At 36.5% G+C, this 27,962-nt stretch overlaps 1 protein-coding gene across 4 annotated transcripts in view; it reads left to right on the forward strand.

Moving 5' to 3' along the window:
• The window catches only part of SMAP1 (small ArfGAP 1), a 155,087-nt gene that overhangs the window by 71,760 nt on the left and 55,365 nt on the right, over positions 1–27,962 (forward strand). For 2 of the 4 annotated variants that reach the window (XM_080807182.1, XM_080807183.1), the window contains exons 5-6: positions 3,537–3,617; positions 14,972–15,052. In XM_080807182.1, the coding sequence (XP_080663308.1) occupies positions 3,537–3,617; positions 14,972–15,052 (162 nt within the window). The remainder of the gene's footprint in view (positions 1–3,536; positions 3,618–14,971; positions 15,053–27,962) is intronic. The other 2 variants (XM_080807184.1, XM_080807185.1) reach the window with 1 other exon arrangement.

Below are 27,962 nucleotides of genomic sequence, written 5' to 3' on the forward strand. Positions count from 1 at the left end.
AATCATACTGATATTTTCTTTGTAATACCATTTCAAAATGTGTTTATTCACCTTATCCTGGTAGGCGGGAATTGGAAGCCTGTTTTGCCTGATCAGTTTTTCTTTTGCAAGAGGTGAGTTTATGTAGTTGTATTGCTTTAGGAGTTTCTTCACATACAGGTTACTTTGATGGTGGCCTAAAGAGGAACCTCTGGGCTTGAGAATAATTGAAAGGACTGTAACTCATTTATTCCTAGAGGGTATCTTTACTTGGTTCCCACTGTGCATTCTCTCATGGATGGAGGGGTTGGGCAGGAGAACAGTAGGTAATAGAGGGACATTCAGTCATAACAGCTGAATTTACTGACCCCACCAATTTCCAGTGAAATTTTCTAAGGTCAAAGTCTTTTCTGCTCTCTCTCTCTCTCTAAAAGTACTAGAATCCAGTGAAATGGTGTGTTAAATTCTAGTTACAAAATAAATTATGAATTTGATAGTAACTAACTTATATGAGATTTCAGAAAAGTATGCTAGCAAGCAGTGAACTTACAAAGGACAATGCTAATTGCTGAGATTGAGCCTCTTTTTGGTTCTTCCTCTGAGATGCTCCTTTCCTCCTTTTTTATTTTGCTCTAACATTCAGAAGTATTTACTGAGACTTGTTGAGTGCCAAGTGCTAAAGGTAGTGAACAGAATACAAAGTGTCTGTCTTTGAGAACTCCAGTCAGTTGAACAAAGAATACTGATAAGTAATTGGATCTCTACAAGATGTCGTGTGAATAAGAATGTATTATAGAAGGTGCTTTGGGAGTATCTCAAGTGGCTACTTAATTCCAACTGGAGTGATGAAGGCATACTTCCTGGAAGAGGCAGTGTCAGCTTAAAATTACAGGATGGGTAAGAACTAATAGAAAGTGTGGATATTTCAGGCAGAGGAAACAGCAGAAGCAAAGACAGAAGCAAGAGAAGCAGACTAGAGAGCTAGAACCAAGGGAGAGTTGTTTATGGTTAGACAGTAGTTTAGTAGGACAGGAAAGGGTAGGGAGATAAAGTAGATGACACTTGTGGCCTGGTTAAGGAGTTTGGACTCTGTCCTTATGTAATACATATGAACTGTTTAAAGCTTCTAACTAAGGATATCCAGTGATCAGATTTGCATTTGAGAATGTTACAGTTTGGAGAAGAGCAAGACTTAGGGCAAGGAAGCCAAAGGATTAATCCAGGTGACAGATGATGGTGATTTTTCTATTAGTTCTTAGTGGAGAAGATGGTGAAAAGTGGTTCTGAGAGATTGAGAAAGAATACTCAAGGGCACCTGGTTTTTCTGGCCTCTGTATTTTGTCTTCTCCCCTGCTTTTTTGAATTCTCCCTCATCTATCTGTTCTGTGGTGTTTCTTGCTTCTGATTGTCAGTATGTTGACTTCTATTTCCTCATTCCTTGCTCATATGATGTATCTTACACTGCTCATTGACTTTTTTAAAATGAATTTTATTGAAGATAAAATTTATGTACAATAAAAAACAATTTAAGATACAATTATTGACTTTTCTTTTCCCTCAAAGTTTTATTTAAATTCTAGTTAGTCAACACAGTGCAATATTGGTTTCAGAGGTAGAATTCAGTGGTTGATCATGTACAAACAACACTCAGTGCTCTTCACAAGTGCTTCTTAATATTCATCCCCCATCCCCAACCCATAGTTCATTGAAAAATAACCCTGTGTAGCCATCACAGAGGGCATATAGAATCTTTCCTTTGCTCCAAAAGGTTCCTTTGTGCTTTTGTACTCTTTGGTGTCTGGCTTCTTTCTTTTAGCATATTTCTGAAATTCATCCCTATTTTTGTGAGTACTATTAAGACAGTCTCTTTTGTATTGGCAGGTAATTGTTCATTTTATGGTATACAACAATTTGTTAATTTGTTCACCTGTTAATTTGTCTGTTGATTTTTAAAGTGTCTTTCCTACTGAACAACCCTCTGTGTTTCTTTCTAGCTGAAACATAGTATTAACACTTTTTTGGAAGGGAGCATTAAAATGCTTTATTAAATTATTGTTACTTATTAAATAATTTTATATTGCTGCTTCTGAGTTTTAAAGCTGGCCGAATCAGTTAGAAGGAGAATAAACACTTTTACAGTGAACTATCATGAGTTGGTAACCCTCTGCATGCTTGATATACCCATTTCTCATTTATATTTTATGTTCAGCTATTAACATGAGCTTGGGCAAAGAGGTCTTTATGATACAGGTTATCATCTTAAGTGAATTTGTGTGCTTCTTTGTCTCTTATTTTCTTCATAAAGTGGCAATTAAAGATCTTTAGCAAGTAAGTGTCCAGTAGAATAAAGCAACTTTGAAGCCAGGGTTTAAGGTGCAGTTTTTCTTTTAAAATCTTCTCTTCCATGTGTGACTTCCATTAGTGGTCAATTAATGGCTAATTTTCACAATTATAACAGAGCCAACAAGCAGTGTTGAAGCTTAAAAAACACACACACACACAACACCCTAAAGTTTATGATCTTGGGTTGTGATTCAAGAATTAAAACCATAACTAACTTAGTAACAAGCAGATTAAATGAGGACTTACCTCGCAATGTTATTTTGACATCACGTACATTTGACCTTTGTATAATAGCACCTTTTATTTTAAACAGTTCCTTAGAGGCACTCTTGATATGATAGGGCAGTATATACAGATGTCAATTTTATGGCTCCAAAGATGTACTATGCATTTTGTAAACATTTTTCAGTTATATTTTGGCAGTAAAGAGAGCAGGAAGATAATGCTTCCATTAGAGTGATCAACTATGCATGTAGAAATTGGGTAGGAAGATGTGTGAAAAGGTTTTTAGATGAAATCCATTTTCATGTATAAATTGCCTCTGGTGCATATATAACTGTCGCATAATGCTTTGGGGTAATTCAACAAATACCGCACTGGAAATGGTGTTTGTACATACTGATCTTAAGGAAGTGTATGTATTGCTTTTTGCTAAGTCCTGCTGCTCAGTTTTGTATTGCATTAACCCACTCCTTCTTCCCAGACTTCTTTTTGTCTTTCTTAAACAGCTGATTAAAACTTACTTGACTTTTTACTATTTCAGCACAGTTTTATTTTCCATTCTTAAAATAGTTAATACAAGTAAAAACAAAAATTCATTTATGCTCTCCTGCTACTTGAAACAATGTGTCTTCATGCTTTAGAGCATTAGTATTTCAGTAGTAACATTGAGTAAAATTCTACGATACAAGAAGCTTATTTTTCAGATTCTTTTGGGATGATCTTATCTGAGTACATTTTAAATTTTATATCATAGTGAATCCTATTTTAAATCACACACTATTCTGTAATAAATACTTTTATTTTCAGAAATTGCATGTGGGAATTTAAAAAAAGCAGTGCTCTCCACTTGATATATTATTTTTTTTAGCTAACATACTTCTAAGGGCTTTTATATCTCAGAAATATATGGGTTTTGGTTTTTTCCTGTGCCTGTCAGTTCTGATTATCACCTTTTCTCTTTCTTCTTCTGACTTTTCATCTGCATTCCACAGATTTCTTCCTCTGATGCTCCTCTTCAGCCTTTGGTATCCTCTCCTTCTCTACAAGCTGCTGTTGAGAAAAACAAATTGGAGGTATGGTAGTGTTCTATACAGCTACATAATGTAGTGTTCAGTGGTAAATGAACTTCTCTTACAGTGTGCTGTAATTTGGGAATGGTGTAATTTGAATCGTCTCTAGTATTAAATATATTAAATATAGCAGTCTAAAAAACATTTTCCTATGCTTCAAGTAGGATTAAAGGGCTTTGATCTGTTTAGTTTCAGAAGATGGATTTATTGGTACTATAGATATATCTTAACATTTAAGAAGCAATTTTCTGTTGTTGTTTCCTTTACTAGTTTATATTTACAGGAATTGTTTTATAGTTCCTATTGAATTCTTTGATATATTAGAAAAGTCTTTGATATGTTTTCTTAAGAAGATTTTGTTGTTATAAGCATTTAAAGAAAATTAATGTCAAGCAATAGTAGCAGTCATACAGATACACATAATAAAGATTTATGAATATAGAATTATCAGTTATAGTCACTAGAATGTGTTTGTGATAGGGGTGGTTAGAGAGAATGACAGTGGTTCGTAATGGAGGAAAACAGATAACTCTGCAGAGGTTTCTAATGCCATACAGTGTGTGCTGTGATTGACATTTACTCATTGTGCTGGTATTTAATATAGAAGGCATGCTTTTGATACATCTTAATTTTTTTTTTTTTTAAGAGAGCATACTCATGAGTGGGGAGTGGGAGAGGGGCAGAGGGAGAGAGAGAGAGAATCCCAAGCAAAACCCAACACTGGGCTTGATCTTGTGTCCCTGACTGAGATCATGACCTAAGCAGAAATCATGAGTCGGACACTTAACCAACTGAGCCACCCAGGCACCCCAGTATATCTTAAATTCGTAATAAATATTAGCTATAAGGATGAAGATGTAGTCTAAGCAGAGAAAGCAGCTTGTGAAACAAACAAATAAACAAAAAACCAAAGAAACCTGTGGGCAAAGTGGATTATTTGGGTATTTGCAAGTGGATGAGATGACTAGAACATCAGAAGAGAAGTGAGAGGACAGCCTATTTCTGAGCCTTCTGAAGGATTTTGGTCTTTACTCTGAAGGACCTGGTACTTTTAATGATGAGTTTTTAAGGGTAAGAAGGATAACAAGATCTGATTTTCTTGTTGTCACATGGCTTCCTATCTCTGTGGACAATAATTTACATACTGATGGGCGTTAAAAAGTTTCAGAACCTGTTGCTTTAATCCATGACTAACATGATGGGAGCAATTGTTAAAATGGAAGCAGAGCGATAAAAAGGAGAGTGTTGTTTGAAGAGATTTTGAGAAGACTGAATCTGTGGGATTTAGTAATCAGTGGATTGTGACAGTGGTTTGGGACATGTTGATGACTTCCAGTGTCTGGCTTGAGCATCTCAGTACAGATGGAGCTATCCTGGGAGAAAAGGGTACAGGCTGATGGTGAGGAACAGGTTTGAGGAGAATAAAGGAAGGCAGGGAGGGATGAATTAAAAGTTGACTATGACTGTGGGACATCCAGATATCTAGTAGGTGGTTGGATATTACATGTGTATAGCCCAGAGGACAGATCCAGGCTGGGGGCTGTTGGGGGGCAGTTTGAGAGAGAGGGATTGAAAGAAGAATTGAGATTACAAGGCAGCCTAGGGGAATTGTGTTGAGTGATAAGGAGAAAGTCATGAGAATGGAAACCTGGATACATTGAACTTAAGAGTTAGCAGAGCAAAGGGTCTTTATGAGGAGTCTGTAGGGGACAGTTATGGAGCATGAAGTACATGGTTAGAATGTTGTAGGTATCTTAGGTCAGCACACAGGCCCAGGAAAGAAGCATTCTAGGAGTGTGGATGTTACTGTGAGAAAGTGGAAGAATGTCAAAGGCAAAGTTTTCCTTTTCAAAATTTGCTCTGGAACTCTGCTTTCCTGTGAGAAAAAGGGTGGAAACCCTTAACACACTTTTGTACTGTGTGATTCTTGCCCGCAAGTCTTAGAAAGGAGTGGACATTGATTATTCAAGATGGTGGCATAGAAAGACCCAAAGCTGCCCTTCTCCCATGGACAAACCAAATCTATAACTACACATAGAACAGTATTTTTCTACAAAAGATGTGAAGACTAGCTGAACACCTCCTTCACAACAAAGGACAAAAAGAACACATTGAGATAGGTAGGTGAGCAGAGACATGCACTCACCAAACCCATGTCTGGTGCTGAGATCCACCAGTGAGAGTGATCGTACAAATACGGAGCTTATCTCTGAGGAGCAAGCCACGTTAGGCACCCCAACCCTTGGGACCTGCACTGGAGAAATGAGCCCCCAAAACAATTGGCTTTGGACGTCAGTGGGTTTCATGTCAAGGATACCCAGAAAGCTGTAGGAAGGTAAGACTCTACTCTTAAAGGGCATATGAACGTGACTAACTTGTCCTGCAACCTAGTACAAAAGGAGCAAGTTAAAAATCTTATAGACTACATGTAAAGGAGATTAATTGTCTGAGTTTAAAGTGTCTGCCAGAGGGACAGGGGTCAGTTGGATTTCTCTCAGAAGACAGGTGCTAGGAGACACCATTTTTGTACTACTTCTACCTTGCTAGTGCTGCTTGCCTTGCTTCTCTGCATCCCCATAGTCCCACACTGCCAAACTGGATGGGCTGGCTCTTCCTGGGCTGGTGCTCCCCTCTGACTCTACTAAAGCCAGGAAATGCAAGTATTTCACATAGGGCTTTTATGTCTGGCTCTGGTGGATAGTGGGCCTTGCATTTCTGGGCCTCTTGGGACTGAAACAGTTGGAGGCAATTGTGGCAGGCTGCTACCTCCAGGACACTACACAGACAGTTGACTGAATGAAACAAACTCTCAGTCTTCCTCTGGCCATTCCTTCAGTACTAGGAGAGATCACTATTTTGCCTAATACACAGAAATAAACAGAGAATTAGGCAAAATGAGGAGACAGAAATATGATCCAAATGAAAGAATAAGGTAACATTCTAGAGGGAAAAACCTTAATGGAAATAAGTAATTTACCTGATAAAGAATTCAAAGTAATAGTCATAAAGATGTTCATTGATCTTGGGAGAAGAATGGATGAAGACAATTTCAACAGAGATAGAAAATATAAGAAAATATCAAATGGAAGTCACAGAGCTGGAGAATACAATGACTGAACTAGAAAAATATGCTAGAGAGAATCAGTAATAAACAAGATGAAGCAGAAGAACAGATCAGTGACCTGGCACACAGGGCAGTGGAACTAACCCAAACAGCAGCGGGGAGGAGGGGGGGGAGTTTTTTTTAAAACAAAGATAACCTAAGAGACCTATGGGACAACATCAGTAACATTCACAGCTGAATGACAGTCATATTATAGGAGCTGCAGAAGAGGGAGAGCAGAAGGGACAAAAACTTATTTGAAGAAATAATGGATAAAAACTTTCCTAACCTGGGGAGGGAAATAGTCACACAGATCCAGGAATCCCAGGGAGTTCCAAATAAAAGGTGAACCCAAAGAGATCCATGCCAACACATCCTATAATTAAAATGTTAAAAGCTAAAGATAAGACTCATGGGAAGATGGTGGAATAGGAAGATCCTGAGCTCACCTCCCATGGATATACCAAGGCTGGAACTACATGTAAAGCAACTCTCTGAGAAGAACCTGAAGACTAGCAGAACAGCTCTTAGATATTTAACAGCTAAAGATATTTTAAAAAGCATTGTCAAAGTATGGAAAGAACCTAGATGTCCATCAGCAGATGAATGGATAAAGAAGATGTCTCACACACACACACACACACACACACACACACAATGTAATACTATGCAGCTATCAAAAAATGAAATCTTGCCATTTGCAATGACGTGGATAGAACTAGAGGGTATTATGCTAAGAGAAATAAGTTAATCAGAGAAAGACAATTATCATATCTCTCTGATATGAGGAATTTGAGAGGCCGGGAGGGGGCGGTGGTTGGTGGGGGTTAGGTAGGGAAAAAAATGAAACAAGATGGGACCGAGGAGGGAGACAAACCATAAGAGACTCTTAATCTTAGGAAACAAACTGAGGATTGCTGGGGGGGTGGCGGGGGAGGGATAGGGTGGCAGGGTTATGGACATTGGGGAAGGTATGTGCTGTGGTGAGTGCTGTGAATTGTGTAAGACTGATGATTCACAGACCTGTACCCCTGAAGCAAATAATATATTGTATGTTAATTAAAAAAAAAAAAGCAATGTCAAAAAAAAATAAAAATAAAAATAAAAAATAAAAAAGCGATGTCAAGAAGAATAGGAGGGGCAGAGACATGGTCAGATTGGGAAATGAACCCCAAGCACAGTAAAGCATAAGTGGGAGAAATATCAAGGTATAGAGGTCCTCCCTGAGAAGTGAGGGGGATTCAAGCCCCATATTGGGCTCCCCTTGCCCTGGGGGTATCCGCACTGGGAAGTTAAAGCCTCTGTAACATCTGGCTTTGCACATCAATGGAGCTTAACTCTATGAGGGCAAGACACCTAGAGGGAATGAAGATCCTGCATTTAAAGGGCCCATGACCAGTTTCACTTGCTTGGAGACCCAGAACAGTGGTAGCAGTTGGAAAAGTGCCTGGAACATGCACGAAGGAGATTGACTAATATTAGGGTGTGTGCCAGAGGGGCAGGGATCTGTAGGAACTCTCTCCAGGGAACACAGTACTGGAGGGTACCACTTTTTTGCCCTCCTTTAGCTGACCCAGTTCTGGCAGACGCTTTTTCTGACACCCTTCCCATCAGCCTCACTAGCAACCATTCACCCTGTTTCATGTTCCCCTGCAGACTAGCCTACCCCTGCAGGCACCCTTCAAAGTGGCTCCTGTCCCACCACAACCTGGCAGGCAACCTCTGTCGGGACCAGTGCCCCACCCAAAGCAACTTCTACCCACCTCCCCCACCCAATGGGAAGCCTTGGCTGGGACAGACACTACTCCAAAGTGACTCGTGCCCCATGAAATGGGGGCCAGCCCTGCATACCAGCATGCCTGCAACAGTTGTGGCTAGGCCTTGCAGCCAGCCATTCTGGTGGCCAACTGCCCCCACCAGCATGTCTGCAGCAACCATAGCCAGGCCTCTTCACCATTTGGGCTGAGGCCAGCTCCATCCTTGCAGTGTGCCCACAGTAATAACAGCCAGGCCTTGGAGCCAGCCCCACCCACCAGCATGCCCCTGACACTATTGGCCCAGTCACAGCAGGAGGGCACAGCAGTATGCAGCCCATACAGAGGACTACTTATTTCTAGTGACCAGGGAGCTTGCATTTCTGGGCCCCAAAAGATACTTTCTTCATAACGCCACTACCTTCAAGACAGGGAGATGTAGCTGACCTACTTAATGTATAAAAGCAGTCAGACAAACCAGTGAGACAGAAGAATGTGTTCTGAGTGAAAGAATAAGACCAAATTTCAGGAAAAGAACTAAACTAAAAGGAGTTAAGCAATCTACCTGATAAAGGGTTCAAAATAATAGTCATAAAGATGATCACTAAACTGGAGAGAAAAATGGATGAACTCACTGAGAAATTCATTGAAAAGATAGAAATATAAAAAAGAATCAGAGTAGGGGCACCTGGAAGACTCAGTCTGTTAGGTGTAAAATATGTAAAAGTTAACACCCTCAAAGAACAGATAATCAAGTCAAAAAATGGGCAGAAGACACTTCTCCAAAGAAGAGATACAAATGGCTAGCAGACACATGAAAAAATGTTCATCATCATTAGCCATCAGGGAAATTCAAATCAAAACCATATTGAGATACCACCTTACCAGTTAGAATGGCAAAAATTAACAAGGCAACAAATGTTGGAGAGGATGTGGAGAAAAGGGAACCCTCTTATACTGTTGGTGGAGATGCAAGTTGATGCAGCCACTTTGTAAAACAATGTGGAGATTCCTGAAAAAAATTAAAAATAGAGCTACCCTATGACCTGGCATTGCACTACTAGGTATTTACCCCAAACATACAGATGTAGTGAAAAGAAGGGCCATATGTACCCCAATGTTCATAGCAGCAATGTCCACAATAGCCAAACTGGAAAGAGCCGAGATGCCCTTCAACAGACGAATGGATAAAGAAGATGTGGTGCATATATACCATGGAATATTACTCAGCCATCAGAAAGGATAAATACCCAACTTTTGTATCAACATGGATGGGACTGGAGGAGATTATGCTGAGTGAAGTAAGTCAAGCAGAGAAAGTCAATTATATGGTTTCACTTACTTTTGGAACATAAGGAATAACATGGAGAGCATTAGGAGAAGGAAAGGGAAAGTGCAGGGGTTGGAAATCAGAGGGGGAGACAAAGCATGAGAGACTGTGGACTCTGAGAAACAAGCTGAGGGTTTTAGAGGGGAGGGAGGTGAGGGGATGGGTGAGCCTGATGGTGGTATTGCATGGAGCGCTGGGTGTTATACATAAACAATGAATCTTGGAACACTACATTAAAAACTAGTGATGTATTATATGGTGACTAACATAACACAATTAAAAAAAAAAAAAAGAAAACTACAAGTCAATATCCCTGATGAGCATAGATGAAAAAGATCCTCAACACACACCATGACCAAATGGGATTTATTGAAGGGATGTGAGGAGGGCTGAACCTTTGCAAATCAATCAACGCAATCTACAGTATTAACAAATTAAGGATAAAAATCACGATAATCTCAACAGATGCAAAAAAAAAGCCTTTGACAAAGTTCAAAATCCTTTATGATAAAAACTCATCAAAGCAAGAATGAAAGAAATGTACCTCAACATAATAAAGGTCATATATGACAAACCCCACAGCTAACATCATGCTCAGCAATGAAAAGCTAAAAGCTTTTCCTCTAAGGTCAGGAACAAGACAAGGATGCCCACTCTCATCACTTCTATTCAGCATAGTATTGGAAATTCTAGCTGGACTAGTTAGGCGGGAAAAAGATAAAGATGCTTCCAAATTAGAAAGAAGCAAAATCGTTACTTTGTGGACAACATGATTTTATATAGAGAAGTCCCTGAAGACTCCACCAAAAAGCTGTGAGAATAACAAATGGCATGGAAAAAGCCTAGTGGAAAGAGAACTGGACAGGCTTTCAGTCTAGTCCCATGTCTGATGACACCAGGACTCTCACAAATTTCTCTCTGGGAACTTGTTTCCTTAGCTGTCAGAGGTGGGAAATGGAATGGATAATGTTCTTTGTACAACACTAGCCCCAAAGTCCACATGAGAAAAAGGGTACCAAGGACCAAACAGATTTGCAAAACAGTGACAATGAATTTTCAAGGCTCTAAGTTCTGCTATAAAGGAAAACATCTTAGGGGCAACTGGGTGGCTCAGCTGGTTGAGTGCCCAACTCTTGATTTCAGCTTAGGTCATGATCTCAGGGTCCTGGGATCAAGCTCCCTGTCAGGCTCTGTGTTCAGCACAGGGTCTGCTTGGGATTCTCTCTTTCCCTCTCCCTCTCCCCAACTCTGCCTGCATACATATGTGCACACGCATGTTCTTGCTCTCTAAAATGAATAAATAAAATCTTTTTTTAAAAAAAAGCTGTGAGAACTAAGAAACGACTTCAGTAAAGTTGCAGGATGCAAAATCAGTATACAAAAATCTGTTGTCTCTATACACTAGCAATAGATGGTTAGAAAGAGAAATTAAGAAAACAGTCTCATTTACAATCACATCAAAAAGCATAAAATACCTAAGTAGAAGTTTAGCCAAGGAGGTGGAAGACGTCTACACTGTAGAGTACAAGATACTGATGAATGAAACAAGACGCAAATAAATGGAAATTATTATATGTTCATTGATTGGAATAATTCTGTTAAAATTTATTACTCAAAGCAGTTTGTAGATTCAGTGCAATTGTTATCAAAATCCCAGTCACATTTTTCACAGAAATAGAACAAACGTCTCTAAAATTTATATGGAACCACGAAAGATCCTGAATAGCCAAAGTGATCTTGAGAAAGAACAAAGCTGAAGGCATCCCATTCCTTGATTTCAAACTATATTACAAAGGTATGGTAATCAAGACAGTATGGTATTGGCATAAAAATAGATACATAGATTACTCCAACAGAATAGAGAGCATAGAATTAAGCCCACATGTATATGGTCAGTTAATTTATGCCAGAGGAGGCGAGAATGTACAGTGGAGAAAGGACAGTCTCTTCAATAGATGGTTTGGGAAAACTGGACCAGTATCTTATTCTATATACAAAAATAAACTCAGTATGGGTTGAAGACTTGAAGGCAAGATTTAAAGTCATAGAACTACTAGAAAAAAACATAGGCAGTAAGCTCCCTACTGTTGGTCTTATTGGTTATGTGTGGTAATTTATAGCATGGTGACTAGAGCTACCGTACTGTATTTCACTTTAAAAACTTTGTATGGTGACAGGAGGAAACTACACTTATGATGGTGATCATTTTGCAGTGTTATATAAGTATTGAATCATTTTGTATACCTGAAATTATGTGTTACGTGTAAATTATACTTCAGTGTTTTAAAAGAAAGGCATTGATCTAATTCAGTTGTCTCCAAAGTCTGATGTCTTTAGCATCAAATATTAGAACTCTGAGGTAGTTCATTTATGGTGTCTATATGTGCTTTTTTAATGTAATCCTTTCAAAATTTCTATTATACATGTTTTATAATGTGCATAAATATAGTGTTATATATACTTTATAAAGAAATACATATGCATGATAGAGTATATATACTCACAACTTTTTAAGGTAGGAGTACATAATGAAAATTTTTTGAAGACCTTTAATCACATCACTCAAGTATAGTTTGAGTATAATGAACCCAAAACACGTTTTTCTCTATCTTACAGAAATTTGACATTTATTCCGGTTTTGGGTTTTTTTGTTTTTTGTTTTTTGGTGTTTTTTGTTTGTTTGTTTGTTTTTGTTTTGTTTTGTTTTTGACAGAGATCACAAGTAGGCAGAGAGGCAGAGAGAGAGAGGAAGAAGCTGGCTTCCCGCTGAGCAGAGAGCCTGATGCGGGGCTCGATCCCAGGACCCTGGGATCATGACCTGAGCTGAAGGCAGAGGCCTTAACCCACTGAGCTACCCAGACACCCCTGTTTTTTGTTTTTTTATACAGAAGGTCTGTTTCACTATATCATTTGTACATAAAGCAACCAAGTTTCCGGAACTATTTTACAGTACCAATCACAGCTATATTTTGTTCTTGCTGAGAAAATAGTTTCAAACAAATTAGGTTCTCACAGTATTCTAATCTCTTAGCAGCTTTTGATTCTAGAGATGGTAGTCATCTGTGGATCAAACTAGATGACCTGAATTTAGAGCCCATGTTTTTAATGTTACTTCAAAGCTTGTGTCATAATACCCCTGCCATAATCAGATTAAATGACAGCCATATTTTAGCAGCTGACATTCCAGTAGTGAAGAGCACCAAATTGTGCTCTCTCTTTTTTAAATCCAGCTATATAATCTAATTCATTTTTGCTGATGTTATATTTGCCTACCAGTCATAGTGATTAGAAAGACAAGCTTCTCTGCTCTCAGGATAGTGCCTTCCTTGAGAAATTAATAGTTCTTTGAGGGTGTAGAACAGTTCATCCCCAATGTATTAGTGAGAATGTTTAATCACATTGCCTTCCTCACCAAAGTTGATTAATAATATCTAGAAAACATTTCATAGTATATAAAGGATTTGTGCACATTTCATTTTTTATATTAGCTTTGGGTTTGTTTTTTAATTTTTTTAAATTTAATTAACATATAATGTATTATTTATTGGTTTCAGAGGTAGAGGTGCAGATTTCATATATTCTTCACTTAGTAAATGGGATAAGGTTACTTATAAAGTTTAAAGATTCGGTGAGTAAAGACAGTATCTTGCGCATAGTAAGGGTTCAGTAAATATTAACCATTGTTGTATGAAAGAATAGTAATAAATACCAGTGCTGCACTGGATGACAATGAGTAGTGACTTGAGAGTTTGGGTCTGTCTTCCCTCCGTCCTCCCACTGATAAGGTGTGTGGCTTTCTTCCTTGCTTTCCTAAGTTTTTTTTTTCCCCTTCATTTGTAGAATGACTATGATGACATTTTTTTCAGACACTTATTGTATAAATTAAATTAGAAAGGAAGGTGATTATCACAGTGTTTCGCCCATAGGAACTTTTATTTTATGCCTTATGTTATAGCCTCGGAATTGCCGGTGTTGTCTTTTCTCAATTATAAATAATTATTTACTGTTGAGAGAGGTTGTGTCAAATACCATTGAAAGACACAGGTACAAACAAACCCATAGGCATTTTGACTAAGTTTTGTGTGTTTATTATTCTGCCTTTCCTAGGTTCATCAGTTTATCTTTTCCCATTTGCTGCTAGGAAACTAAGGTACTAATTAATACTCATTTGTAGTAGTGATTCACTTCTAGGTTTCTAGGTATCTCTTACCTTAAATGTCTTATAAATGCTCATGGTTTAATCTTTTATTTCATTTTTCTTTTTGGGCATGTTTGTGGCCCTTAAGTTTTTAATGTTATACTCTGCTTTATTTTTCTTGGAAATGCAAATTTTGGACATCATAGTACCAATACAGTTTACCTAGATTGGATTGGATTAAATCCACTAATCAGTTTGCTTTGATACTAGGCATATCCTTAACATTTTTTATGAGGAAATTACTATATTTGTTCTTTTAAAAATCACAGCATTATGTAGTACACTAAGCATGTTTTGTGGTATTTTTAAGATTTATTTATTTATTAAAAAGAGAGGGAGAGCGTGCAAGTGGTGGGAGGGGGCAGATGGAGAGAATATTCAGGCAGACTTCTGGCTGAGCATGGGGCTTGATCATATGACCCATGAGATCTTGACCTAGCTGAAATCAAGAATTGGTGCTTAACGAACTGAGCCACACAGGTGCCCCCTGTTTTGTGATATTTTTAAAAATTAAGGCATTTTTTCCCCTTTTTGCCTCATGTTCACATGTTGTAATCTGTCTTCATCTGTGTGATAAGGAATTCTCTTTTAGCAGTCAGTTTACTTTTTCTTCTTATTCAAATCTCAACATTGTGGTTGCTATTAGGAAGCCTAACCTGATGTAAAGATACAGTGAGAATTTATTGAGTAGAGGTCTCATTTGTTTAAAATGAGTTCTAAAATTTCAAAGAAGTTCCAAGTCGTTTCACCTGTCTTAAATTTTTTAAAGAAAAGATATTCTTTGTTGTGTTACCAACCTGTAAGTTCAATGACAATATGAATTTGCTGATTACTTTTGTATTTCAGTATCACTGGATATTGTCATCACTGAACACTCCCTCAAATAATTACTCAAACTAATAAAATAAAAATGTGGTAAGAGTGGACATTTTTTACAAAGTAAACTTATCAAAACTATGGTCTGTGTTTTAGAAAGAAAAGGAAAAAAAAAAGGAAGAGAAAAAGAAAGAAAAGGAGCCAGAAAAGCCCACAAAACCTCTTACAACTGAAAAGGTAAAATTCATTTTTTTAAAAATCCATTAAGATTACCTTCTTATTTTTGTAGTCTTAACATATGAATGTCTTTTGGGATATTTACAATATGTGAATAATCATTCTTTTGTTAAGTAATTTTTGAATGAAAATGTATACTAAGCATGTCCTTTTATATTGTCCTGTATAAATTTTAGTCTGTTATGTATCTATGGATATAGATCAGGGGAACTCCTCAAGGACTAGTATTCTCTTATGAATGTCATAAAGAAAAATGTTTTTAGTTTTCACGGACAATCAGATTTTGGTGAAAGTTTAGAGAATGGAGAGATCATACCTGAAGGGCTTTCAGAAAAGAGTTGATGCTTAAGGTAAACATTTGAGGTAGATTTTGAGTTGTAGGTAGGATTAAGGTGAAAGGCAAGAATATATCATTTGGAGGGAATACCTTGAGGACAGGTATAGAAACTGAAAATAGACAAAGTATATTTAGAAAAATAGTACCTCTATAGAAAAAATATTTGAAAAAGGATGTATATCTATGTATTAAGAGTAGTGAAAAATAAGACCAGCATGGTAGATTGAGCTCAAATTGTAGAGAACCTTAAAGTCCATCTTGATTGTTTTTTTTGGAGGAAAGGCTGTGGGTAAGATTCCAAAGTCTGTAGAGGTAGACCTAATTCAGAAAGGTTCTTTTGGAAGATTATTTTGGCAGTGATGTGCAAGATAGATGTGCTTAGGCAAACTAGAGGGAGAGAGAACATTAGCTTTTTAAAAGGCATTGGGTAAATAATTATGGCAGCTTGGCTTTTGAATGTATTTGATCGTAAAAGTATGGGAGCATGATAAAGGAATCATCAGTAAAGGGACCATCCTTGATACTTGTTGAAATTTTAAAAATTGACCTAACCAAGGCATAAATTACATATACAAGGTACATCCACTTCAAATGTACAGTGCAGGTACATACTAGTTCTTTCTCTGGCATTTATTAAAGCAATCTTTGCCTTCAAAGAGTTGTAAGAATGTCCTTTCCTTTCCCCACCTCTTACCTAAAGCTTACTCATTCTACCTTTTTGCGTGAAACCCCTCTAATATCTCAACTAATGACACTTTTCCCTTCCTCAAAATTCTGGCAACATTGCTATACGTTTGATATTATTACCTTCTACTTTGTATTATGTTTAATTGTATTTTTAGATAAATTTTCTTACCTAACACAGATGCATAGATGTTGTGTTTCCTGAGATTATGCATCAGTTAGGTGGGGACCAAGTCTATGTTTCTTTGTATTTCCAACAGTTTCTTGTTTGTAGTAGATGTTTAGGATAAATACATATACATTGATTCACTGGTGTTTTTCATCTCATACTGTCTTGATTCCAAGGTCATGAAGAACAATTAGTAAACTGCAAATGATAGGACTATAAGACCTTTGCTAAGTAGAATTCTTTGAAATATTTTTTTGAAATACTGATTTTCAGTTAAAATTAATTTCTTTGAATATTACTTTGTTTTAATGATAGTTTACTGAATTAAATTCTTACCTTTCATCAAATTAAATTTAGATGTTAAATATTACACTTTTTTCAAAGGAGTAATTAAGTTGGTAATTATAACCTGGTTACTTAAATAGGTTTAATTCTCCTCTGCTTTCTCTTTAACATGCATGAATAAGCTTTGTTTTGTTTTTTTAAAGATCTAGAGAGAGAGAAAGAGCATGCGTACGCACAAGCCTGGGGGTGAGGGGCAGAGGGAGAAGAGAATCCTAAGGAGACTCCATGCTGAGTGCAGAGCCTGAAGTGGGGCTCTATCTCATAGCCCTGAGATCGTGATCTGAGCTGAAACCAAGACACTTAACTGACTGAGCCATTTAGGCACCCCAATATGCATCAGTAAACTTTAAGTGAAATTTCTTAAAATTTCCAGTTGCATTACAAAGGAATTTTAGAATCATTAGTAGATGTTATCTTTTATTGCCGAAAATTGGAAATATCAAAATAGTTTTTGTTGTACTTCACAAGATATAACCACTTTTAAAACATCATCTATTTATTTTCTCTCTTATATAAAAACCTTACCATTGAAATACAATGAGCATTTTGATGTAGTGACTGTGTAACGTTTCACAGCCTTGCATGTAAATACTTGCCTTCTGTTGCTGTGTATGAAAAAGGGCTACAGCAATTACCTGAGAAATGAGCCTCTGGTTTGGGAGCTTGAGAAGAACAGTTCAGGATGTGTGAGCAGTGAGAATCTATGGTTCCTATACTATTGCCTTTTGATACTTAGGTTTTATTAAAACCAGTTTACCTGGGGCACCTGGGTGACTCAGTGGGTTAAAGCCTCTGCCTTCGGCTCAGGTCATGATCCCAGGGTGCTGGGATCAAGCTCCGCATCGGGCTCTCTGCTCAGCGGGGAGCCTGCTTCCTCCCTTCTCTCTCTGCCTGCCTCTCTGCCTACTTGTGATCTGTCAAATAAATAAATAAAATCTTTAAAAAAAAAAAACCAGTTTACCTATCATCTGTTATTCTTACTCAACCTGCAGAGGTTTAGGACTCCTACTGCTAATGGTAGGTTCCTTGCTGGAAGAATAATCATCTAGAGGGAAAAACTTTGGTTCTTATCAAAATTTTGTGGTCAAGATAGTGCAGAGTATATAAGAAGGAAGAAACATTTAGAAGTGTAACAGTAGGGAAACAAAGGAAATAGCACAAAGAAGTTTTATAAGCATGTAGACATTTTCATATACAGGCATTTTTCTTTATATTCTCTCTGATCTTATATTTTAAGGGGTCATATATAGTCTGCAGATGAGAAATTAGTGGTAATATCGGTGAAAGTAGTAGAAATAGTAGTCAGAATAATATCATCATCATAAAGTAATAGTGTCTTTCTTAACTGTTTCCTATGTCCCAGAAACTGGCAGGTGTACAACTTATGTGTACAGTTTTACATATACAACATATGTGTAGAGTGATCACCCATGTATTCACGATCTAAGTCAGAAAATAGATCATGGCCAACACCCCAGAAGCTGCCCCTCTCCCAGCACCATTCCCAATAAAATAATCACTTCCCTTCTCCCCAGAGATAAAAATTTATTTGCGTTTTAGAAATAGGTTCACCTCCTCTGCATGTATTTCTGAACAGTGTGGTTTCTTTCTTTCTATTTTTTAACATATGAATGAAATGATACCACAAGTATTCTTTTGTATTTTGCTTTCTTTAGTTTACATTTTATTTATAAGGGTCAGTCAATCATATTATATTTAGTTATAGTTTATTCAGTTAATTGTTTTGTAGTATTTTATTATATATATGCTCCTTATTTTATTTATCCGTTCAGCTGTTAATAATATTTGGATTATATCCAGGCTTTACCTGTTATAAACAGTGCTGCTGTGAAGACTTCTGTACATGCATCTAAGCACATATTTCTTTAAGATATCTTATGAGTGCAGTTGTTGGGTCATAATCTGCCCATATCTTGAACTTGACTAGATAAGGTTAAACTGTTGTCCAAATTGTATACCGAATGTATTCTGGTCTGGGCACATTCTTTACATTGTATAGTATTGTCAGAGATTTTCCTCTTTTGGAGTTCTGGTTTGGATCTCTTGTCTGGTTTTTTCAGGTGGATTGCTTGCTTTTCCTCATTCATTTGTATCAATCTATGCACACGCATACACACACATAGAGGATCCTAGTCTTTTTTCAGTTACGTGTTTGCAAATATCTTAGCTTTGTAACTTTATTGCTCTCCTTATTTCTAGTTTTTGAATCAGTGATAGGGTCTCCCTGTCTTATTTCTGACATCAAAGGAAATCTTTCAACTTTTCACCTGTGTATGTTATCTTTATTCCTCACAAAAACTACAGAATTGGGGCGCCTGGGTGGCTCAGTGGGTTAAACCTCTGCCTTTGGCTCAGGTCATGATCTCAGCGTCCTGGGATCGAGCCCTGCATCGGGCTCTCTGCTCAGTAGGGAGCCTTCTCCCCCCCATCCCCCCACCTGCCTCTGCCTACTGTGATCTCTCTCTCTCTGTCAAATAAATAAATAAAATCTTTAAAAAGAAAAATCTACAGAATTATTGTTGGTGGTCCCATGTTATAAATGGAGACTTAGAATATATGATTTGCCTAATGTCACCAGTTTAGTTAGAGAATTCATACAGTCTGGTTTCAAAGAACGATTTTACTGATTTTTTAAGGCAGCACCTATTAAACTCATCTCCTATCTCTTCATGTATTTAAAAGAATGAGACTGGATAGGGATTATTTATCCTAAAATACTTATTCTAAATTCACTAATTTCTATAGGTTATTAAGTCATTAATATGGTTCTTGACACATAGCAGTGATTTAATAAGTGGTTACTTACAAATAACTTAATTTGGGGCAGCTGGGTGGTGCAGTCCATTCAGCATCTGACTCTTGGTTTCAGCTCAGGTCATGATATCAGGGTCATGAGATCAAGTACCACATTAGGCTCCATGCTCATCTTGGCGGAGTCTGCTTGAGATTTGCTCTCCCTCTCCTTTTCCGTTTGCCCCTCCCACTCATGCTCTTGTTGTCTCATTCTCAAGTAAATAAATAAGTCTTAAAAAAAAAATAAGTTAAGGGGCACCTGAGTGTCTGAGTAGGTTAAGTGTCTGCCTTCAGCTCAGGTCATGATCCCAGGGTCCTGGAATTGAGTCCTGCATTGGGCTCCCTGCCCAGCAGGGAGTTTGCTTCTCCTCTCCTTCTGCCCTTACCCCCTTCTCATGCTCTCTCTCTCTCTCTCTCTCTTGCTCTCAAATAAATAAAATCTAAGACAAAAAAAAAAAAAGCTAATTTGGGAGTTAGAAGGAACCTTACAACTCTAGTCCAAATCCCTTATTTTATAAGGAAGTAAATTAGGGGCACCTGGGTAGTTAAGCATCTGACCTTTGATTTCAGCTCAGTTCATGATCTCAAGCCCTGTGTGGGATTCCCTCTGTTCCTCTGTCCCTCTCTAAAAAGAAAGAAAGGAAGAGAGAGAGAAAGAAAGAAAAGAAAAAAAAAAAGAAAAGAGAAGAAGAAAAAGAATATCCTAGAAGGACCTTAAAGCACCAAGAAGTAACTTGCTCAGTATTAATAGTTGTTGGCAACTCAAGAGATTTGAACCCATGTCTTCTGATTTAAGACTCAGGTCCTGTGTGTTTGTGTGTGTTCTCATTTGACATACATGTCTTCAGGTTTCTTTGTTATTGCAGTTTTTAGTCCTGTTGTACATCCTACATCATTTTATAACTAACTGTCCAGGATTCCTTAAAAAAGAGGTGTGTTTGTATGTAACCTCATCCCATGCTATTTTCACTAGTAAATTAATAGCTTTTACTGATTTATTAGCTTCTAGTGGGGACTTCTTTCTTCTTTAAATAAACTTGTTTTCCTTGAGCAGTCTGTTTCTTTTGTTTAAACTGTATTTTGTATTTAAGTCTCACTGAGGTTTATATTTTTTGTGGTGTGTGAGCATCTGTTACTAACAGGGTCAGCTGGAGGCATGTTTGCTTTCTTTTTTGAGAAGAGTGAGGTAAAAGCTAAAAGTTTAACAAATCAAGTGATTAATAGGGTAGATGTTTATATAAATATATAAATTATATGTATATATAGATATAGATATAGATATAGATATCCTTTGTGCCTTAGATATTCTCCTGGAAAATTGTGTATGAATTTGACTTTTTCTAAAATATTCTGTCATGCATTTGACCTCTTTAATTCATTTTGCTTAGATTTATCTACTATGCTCTCTCCCAAATAGCCAGTGATCTATAAATATATTCATGTAGATGAGAAGTAATCTTACATTATAGGAACATATATGAATTCTCTTTCAGTTTAAATGATCAGGTCTTAATTTCTCCTCTAGAAGGTTCTAAGTTTTATAATTTTTCTTTTCTAAAAGAAGTCTGTCTGTGTCAAAATATGGAAAATGGACAAATAGTCAACTCCTTGGTGTTGGTGGTGGTGGTGGCGGGATTAACCCCTTTTAAGGTAACTGTTAATGTTGTGGATTTAGTATTATTTATTACAACCCATCATATGGGTTATTATTGGTGAAGTTGTGAACTTTCTGAATTATATGATAAAAAATCTTCAGAGTCAGCTAACTTTTTTCTGTAAAGAACCAGATGGTAAATATTTTAGGCTGTAGATCATAAGGTATCTGTCACAACTACTCAATTCTTTCTTTATAAAAACAAATAGTAAATGAATGTTTTCCCATAAAACTTTACCTACAGAAACAGTTTGTTGAAATCATCCCCTTTTTGAGAATTAGTTGCAGTGGAAGAAGCAGAGTCAGGAAGAGAGCCTTATTCAAGCCCTTGGTCTGTTGTTAACTGTCTCCTTGGCAGTCAGTTAACCAAAGAACCTCCTTTTCTTCATTTATTAATGACAGGGTTACTAAATGATCTCTTTGTAATAATATAGTTTTAAATTTAGAATTATTCCACCTACTTACACAGGGACAGATACCTAAAATCATTTTAAAATTCCCATAAAGATGGCTTTCAGTGTTCTGCAGAGCTGGCCTTTAGTCACTAAGTTCTCCATACTATTTTATACTGGTTTCTCATCCACAGTAGTTCTGATCTCTTAATCATTAGCTGTTTTACTGTTAAAGCACAAAGTCTAATTTAGGAGAAAAGGTATTTAGTTATTCCTAATGCAAGTTATTTCTGTATTTATATAGAACATATATATCCACATATGTATATAAAATTTGGAAAAAATGGCTTACTTTAAGGTATTTAGATATTTCTATTTAGCTGTTAATCTATTTAAGTGTTATTGTACCATTTTTTTTAAGTTTTTATTCAAATTTCAGGTAGTTAACATACAGTGTAATACTAGTTTCGGGTATACAATAGACAAATACCATATGATTGTACCATTGTTTTTATATGTGATGGATATATTAATAGAATAATTTAGCTTATTTTATCAAAGATTTATATTTTCATGAACTTTATTCAAGTTCCTCTCTGAGATAATTATACTGAGGGGTCATAATTATGTACCTATCTTAAAATACTTTTATGTTTTTATAAACTTAAAATTCTCTTAACATTCAAACTTTTATGTCTTTATTAAGTATTACCTGTTCTGTAGAAAAAAACATACAAACAAGCAAAATATTAAAAATCATGTAATTTCTAATAGTCTTTCTACCTAAGGATAACTTTTAAACAATTTGTCTTAAGATTTTCTATGCTCATGTACATAGGCATCTATGTACTTATTCATATATCCCTTGGTGGGGTGCTTCGGTTTAAAAGAGGTTGCTGTCAATGGCATATGGTCCTCAAAATATGTGTTATAAATTTTTTAGAAAGATTTATCTATTTGTTTGACAGAGAGACAGCACGAGAGGGAACACAAGCAGGGGAAGTGGGAGAGGGAGAAGCAGGCTTTCCCGCCTGATGCAGGACTCGATTCAGGACTCTGGGATCATGAAAAAGGCAGACGCTTAACAACTGAGCCACCCACATGCCCCATATGTGTTATAATTTTTTAATGTAAAATTTAAAAAGTGTTTCTTACACAGATATTTGCCACTAGCTTCTTGAAATTCTTGAAAGAAAAATCAGTTCATAAAGTCTATCAATGTAGAATAAAAAAATCCCAGGAAGGAAGGTAAAGAAGCAGTGATATTATGGGAAAGAGGAGGTTTCTACTTTTGATAATACCATCATTAAAAAGTTATTTCAAGATATGACAAGTATTTGACTCTTTAAGAAAATGATACAGATGAATAGTGATTTTTTTTTCTAACTCCTAGTTGCAAAAGAAAGAACCAACAATGTTGCTTTTTTGAACAAGTCTTTTATGTTAATAAAACTTAGAAAAATAGATTTTTACTTGAAAATATAAGTGATTTAATCTTACAATAGAAACAGAAACCACAATTGCAAGTCTGTTGAACTTGAAATTTCAGTACAGCCCTGTAAAAGTAAGTAACCAATTGTAAATCAAATAAATTGTTCTTAGTAAAACATTAAAGTGAAATTAGGTGGCTCATTGCCAGATGCCATATTGATAGGTGATATATTTTTTTAGCAATCTTACAGAGACATTTACAGCCACCAAGCTCTCAGATGTAATTTAAGCTAAATAAACCTTTCATATGATACATGAATGCATTGATATTTCCAATAATTAATGCCTTTAAAGAAATCATGGAAACATATGGTCTAGGTAAGTAAGCATAGCAGATGTCTCACAGAGCATATTTTTGTAAGTGGGTTGAGAAGAATCCTTGTATTTTCTACAAATCATTTCATTCTCAGCTTAATGCTCAACCTTAGAGATTAGTTTGATAATAGTCTTTTGTTTGTAAATTTAAAAAACAATAGGTGTAATATCACTGTACATTTGGCTTAGAAAGCATTTTAATGTAGCTTTTCTTTTATCTAAGTTTATTAAAGTATAGATTGCTAGTTGCTATTGACAACTTCCTATCTTTTTTTAGCTATTAAGTACCTTTTTAAAAATTAGTATTTTTCTCTTTGAAAAAGATCACAGTACTATGTCTAAGTAGAGAGAAATCAAATGTTCTGTCTAATAAATTTTTTTAAAGATTTTATTTATTTATTGGTTAGAGAATGAGAGAGCACAAGCAGGGGAGCAGCAGGCAGAAGTAGAGGAAGAAGCAGGATCCTGCTGAGCAAGGAGCCCCATGTGGGATGCAATCCCAGAACTCTGGGATCATGACCTGAGCTAAAGGCAGCTGCTTAACCAACTGAGCCACACAGGGACCCCAAGGAAACACCTGTCTAGTAGATTTATAGTTACTCATTCTTTAACCAAGAAACAGGGTAGATTAAAAAACCTAGCAGATTTTTAATAGCCTCTCCCTTCTTCCTCCCCATAGTACCCATACTGTGTATGTTTTTAATAGGTTAGAAAACATGCCACAAGCAGAAAGAAAGAACATCACCATAGATCTGACCACTTAGAAAAAATTATCACTAACCTTTTGATGTTTATCTTTCCTGATTGTTTTCCAGTGGAAATATATGTATCTACATGGAATCATACTATACATATTATTTTGTAACCTACTCTGCTTCTCTCTCATTTAACAATGTCTTTTGTTAAATCTTCAGTGTCCTTTTTTTGTCTTTTTTTTTCTTTTTTTAAAGATTTAACTTATTTATTTGACAGAGAGAGAAAGCAAGAGCAGGGGTAGCAGCAGGCAGGGGAGAAGCAGGCTCCTCACTGAGCAGGGAGACTGATACGGGGCTTGATCCCAGGATCCCGAGATCATAACCTGAACTGAAAGCAGATGCTATATGTATGCTTTTCTATCTTCAGTAACATTCCATTGAGTGGATACATCATAATTTATCTTATTCTGAGTACAGTAAGATTTTTAAAAATATCTCTCTTAAGTAATATGTATATGTAATCAGCGTACAATTATGTGATAACTTTTTAGGGTCAATTTTTAAAACTGGAACTGCTAAATCAAAGGATATGAACTTTTAAAGAATCTTTTGAAAAATATTAACAAAGCACTAGAAGACAGAGATGGAAGAGCCTGGACTTGGTTAGAAGACTTTAATTTGATTCTCATCTTCGCTATTTTCTAAATATCTGAACACTCTGAGCCTCAGTTTGAGCATATATGTGTGTGTGTATACACACACGCGTGCGCACACACACACTATACACACACACATGTACACTGGGCATTTTTGAGTACCTATCACATGTGAGATACTATTTTAGGTACTGAGGAGGCCTCAGTGCTGGATGGATGGCCTATGTGTTATAGGATGTTTGGCAGCATCCTGCCACTCCTCACAGTCCAGAATGTCTTCAGACATGCTAAATGTCCCCTGAGGGCAAAATTACTCCTCCTTTCAGAATCACTAATTCACATTCTAGATCCATGAAACTGGGTCTTGATGTTGTTTTTCATCTTCTGGAATATTTCTTTTGTGAAACTTATATTTGTCTAGATTACTGCATTTATTTGAAAGTATTGGAGTGCCAGAATAACTAGAGGCAGAAAAGAAAGATTCCAACATCATCAAAACTTTGTAGTGGAGGCCTGAAAACTGGGAAGAATGATTATCCTAAGTGCTTACAGAAGAAAGTACAACTGTCTAAGCCCTTCAGAGTCTAACCATTACTTGTTTTCACTTTTTCTTTTAGTTAATCCCTTTTCAGATCTATACACGTTGCAGGGCAACTGAGTTGATATTGTCTTCTAAACATGTCATTCTTATTTTTGTCTCAATAACTTTGATTTGGTTCTATCCTCCGCCCTCCCCATGTCTCTATTTACTACCTAACCAAGCCTACATCTGCTCCTAAATCTTTATCATTGTAATGATATTCAGTCTCATTTCTCTTTATAGCCATTTTTTTCTTATTATAAAAATTACGGAAAACACAAGAAAAATATAAAGGAAAATCAATTTTAAATTTAAATCTCGCCACTTTTTTTTTTTTTTTAGATTTTATTTATTTATTTGACAGACAGAGACCACAAGTAGGCAGAGAGGCAGGCAGAGAGAGAGGAGGAAGCCGAGCAGAGAGCCCGATGCGGGACTCGATCCCAGACCCGATTTTAACATTTTGGTTTTTACTTCACTTTTTTCCTCTAGTTTGACTGCATTGTTTTTATGTTTTTGTTTCCTCATTCCCTACTTAATATTATATAATGATCATTTTCTTATGCAAAGTTTATATTACCATAAATTTTAGCATATAGACTATATTATATTAATAAGTTAATTTTTAAAAATTTTTAACTTATTTCACAACATTTTCAAATAGAAATGGGAATGAAAACTGTTACAGGACTTAAATAGGGCACTGTACCTGACACTAGGATGACTACTGTGAAACAGAAAATAAGAAGTGTTGGTGAAGATTTGGAGAAATTGGAATCCTTGTACTCTATTGGGAGTGTAAGTTTTCACACTATGAAAACCAGTGTGGTGATTCTTCAAAAAATTAAACATAGAATGACCATATAATACAGCAATTCCACTTCTGGATATATACCCCACAGAATTGAAAACAGGGAATCAAACAGATATTTGTACACCCATGTTCACAGCAGCATTATTCATAAGAGCCAAAAAGTGGGGGAAAACCCCAAATTTCCATCAGATTTTAAGAAAAAAATCCTAAATTTCCATCACGGATGAATAAACAAAATGTGATATAAACATACAATGGAATATTCAGCCTTATAGAGGGAAGGAAATTTTGACACATACTACAACTTGGATGATCCTTAAGGAAATCATAGTAAGTGATAAAAGCCAGTTACAAAAGGACAAATACTGTATGATCCACTTCTTTGTGGAGCATTTTTTCATGTGTCTTTTAGCCATTTGGATGTCTTCCTTGGAAATGTATTCATGTCTTCTGCCCATTTCTTGACTGGGATTGTTTTTTGGGTGCTGAGTTTGAGAAGTTGTTTATAGATCTTGGATACCGGCCCTTTATCTGATATGTCATTTGCAAATATCTTCTCCCATTCCACAGGTTGCCTTTTAGTTTTGTTGACTGTTTGTCCTGCAGAAGCTTTTTATCTTGATCAAGTCCTAGTAGTTCATTTTTGCTTTTGTTTCCCTTGCCTCAGGAGACATGTCTTACCAAGGTCAGAGAGGTTGCTGTCTCTGTTCTCTAGGATTTTGATGGATTCCTGTCTCACATGTAGGCCATTTGAGTTTATTTTTGTGTGTGGTATAAGAAAGTGGTCCAGTTTCATTCTTCTGCATGTGGCTGTCCAGTTGTCCCAACACTATTTGTTGAAGAAACTGACTTTTTTCCCCTGGACATTCTTTCCCGCCCTGTAAGATTAGTTGACCAGAGTTGAGGGTCCATTTCTGGGTTCTTTATTCTGTTCCACTGATCTGTTTGTGTGTTTTTGAGCCAATACCGTACTGTTTTGATGATGACAGATTTGCAATACAGCTTGAAGTCCAGAATTTTGATGCCTCTGTTTTTTTCTTTTTTAGTGTTACTTTAGCTATTTGAAGTCTTTTGAGGTTCCATACAAATTTCAGAATTGTTTGTTCCAGCTCTGTGAAAAATGCTGATGTTATTTTGGTAGCATTTTGCATTGAATGTGTAGATTGCTTTGGGTAGTATAGATATTTTAACAATATTTGTTCTTATAATTCATGAGCCTGGGATGTTTTTGCAGTCTGGCTTTTTTTTTTTTTTTTTTTAAAGATTTCATTTATTTATTTGACAGAGAAAGCAAGAGCAGGGATAGCAGCCAGCAGAGGGAGAAGTAGCCTCCCTGCCAGGGAGCCTGATATGGGGCTTGACCCTAGGACCCTGGGGTCATGAGCCAAAGGCATAAGCTTAACCAACTGAATCACCCAGATGGATTTTCTTTATTCATTAATTCACCTGGTGGCATTCACCTGGTGGCATTTGACTTAAAGCAATATAATCTGACCAGAAAGTAAAAAATATGCAAAGGTGAAAGGACAAGGTGTTTCTCCACTCACCTGGGAGGCATTCATTTTCTTATTTTAAAAAAGTATCGATCTATATATTTATGTGTGTGTGTGTGTGTGTGTGTGTGTGTGTGTATATATATATATATATAGAACCCCTAGCCTTGAGGTTTCCAGCTCTCCCTGTTTTGTGGCCTGTCAAAAGATGGCTGTTCTAGATATACATCTCTTTTAGATTTCTTTCTTGCCTTGGTTTATGGCCTTTTGCTACCGGCCTGGTCCCCATTATTATTATTACTATATTTAATATTAGCTGTGGATCTGAAGAAATACTTTCTTTTCTGGTAGCAATGGTAAGTATTCTTGAGCTATTGCTTCTAAAGTATCCAGAATGGGTTTTAGTTGTAGATTATGAAAACAGGTCTTACCACTTCAGAGTTACTACATGATATGAACATCCTTACAATC

The sequence above is a fragment of the Martes martes genome (assembly GCF_963455335.1).
Source record: "Martes martes genome assembly, chromosome: 6".
Classification (NCBI taxonomy): Eukaryota; Metazoa; Chordata; class Mammalia; order Carnivora; family Mustelidae; genus Martes; species Martes martes.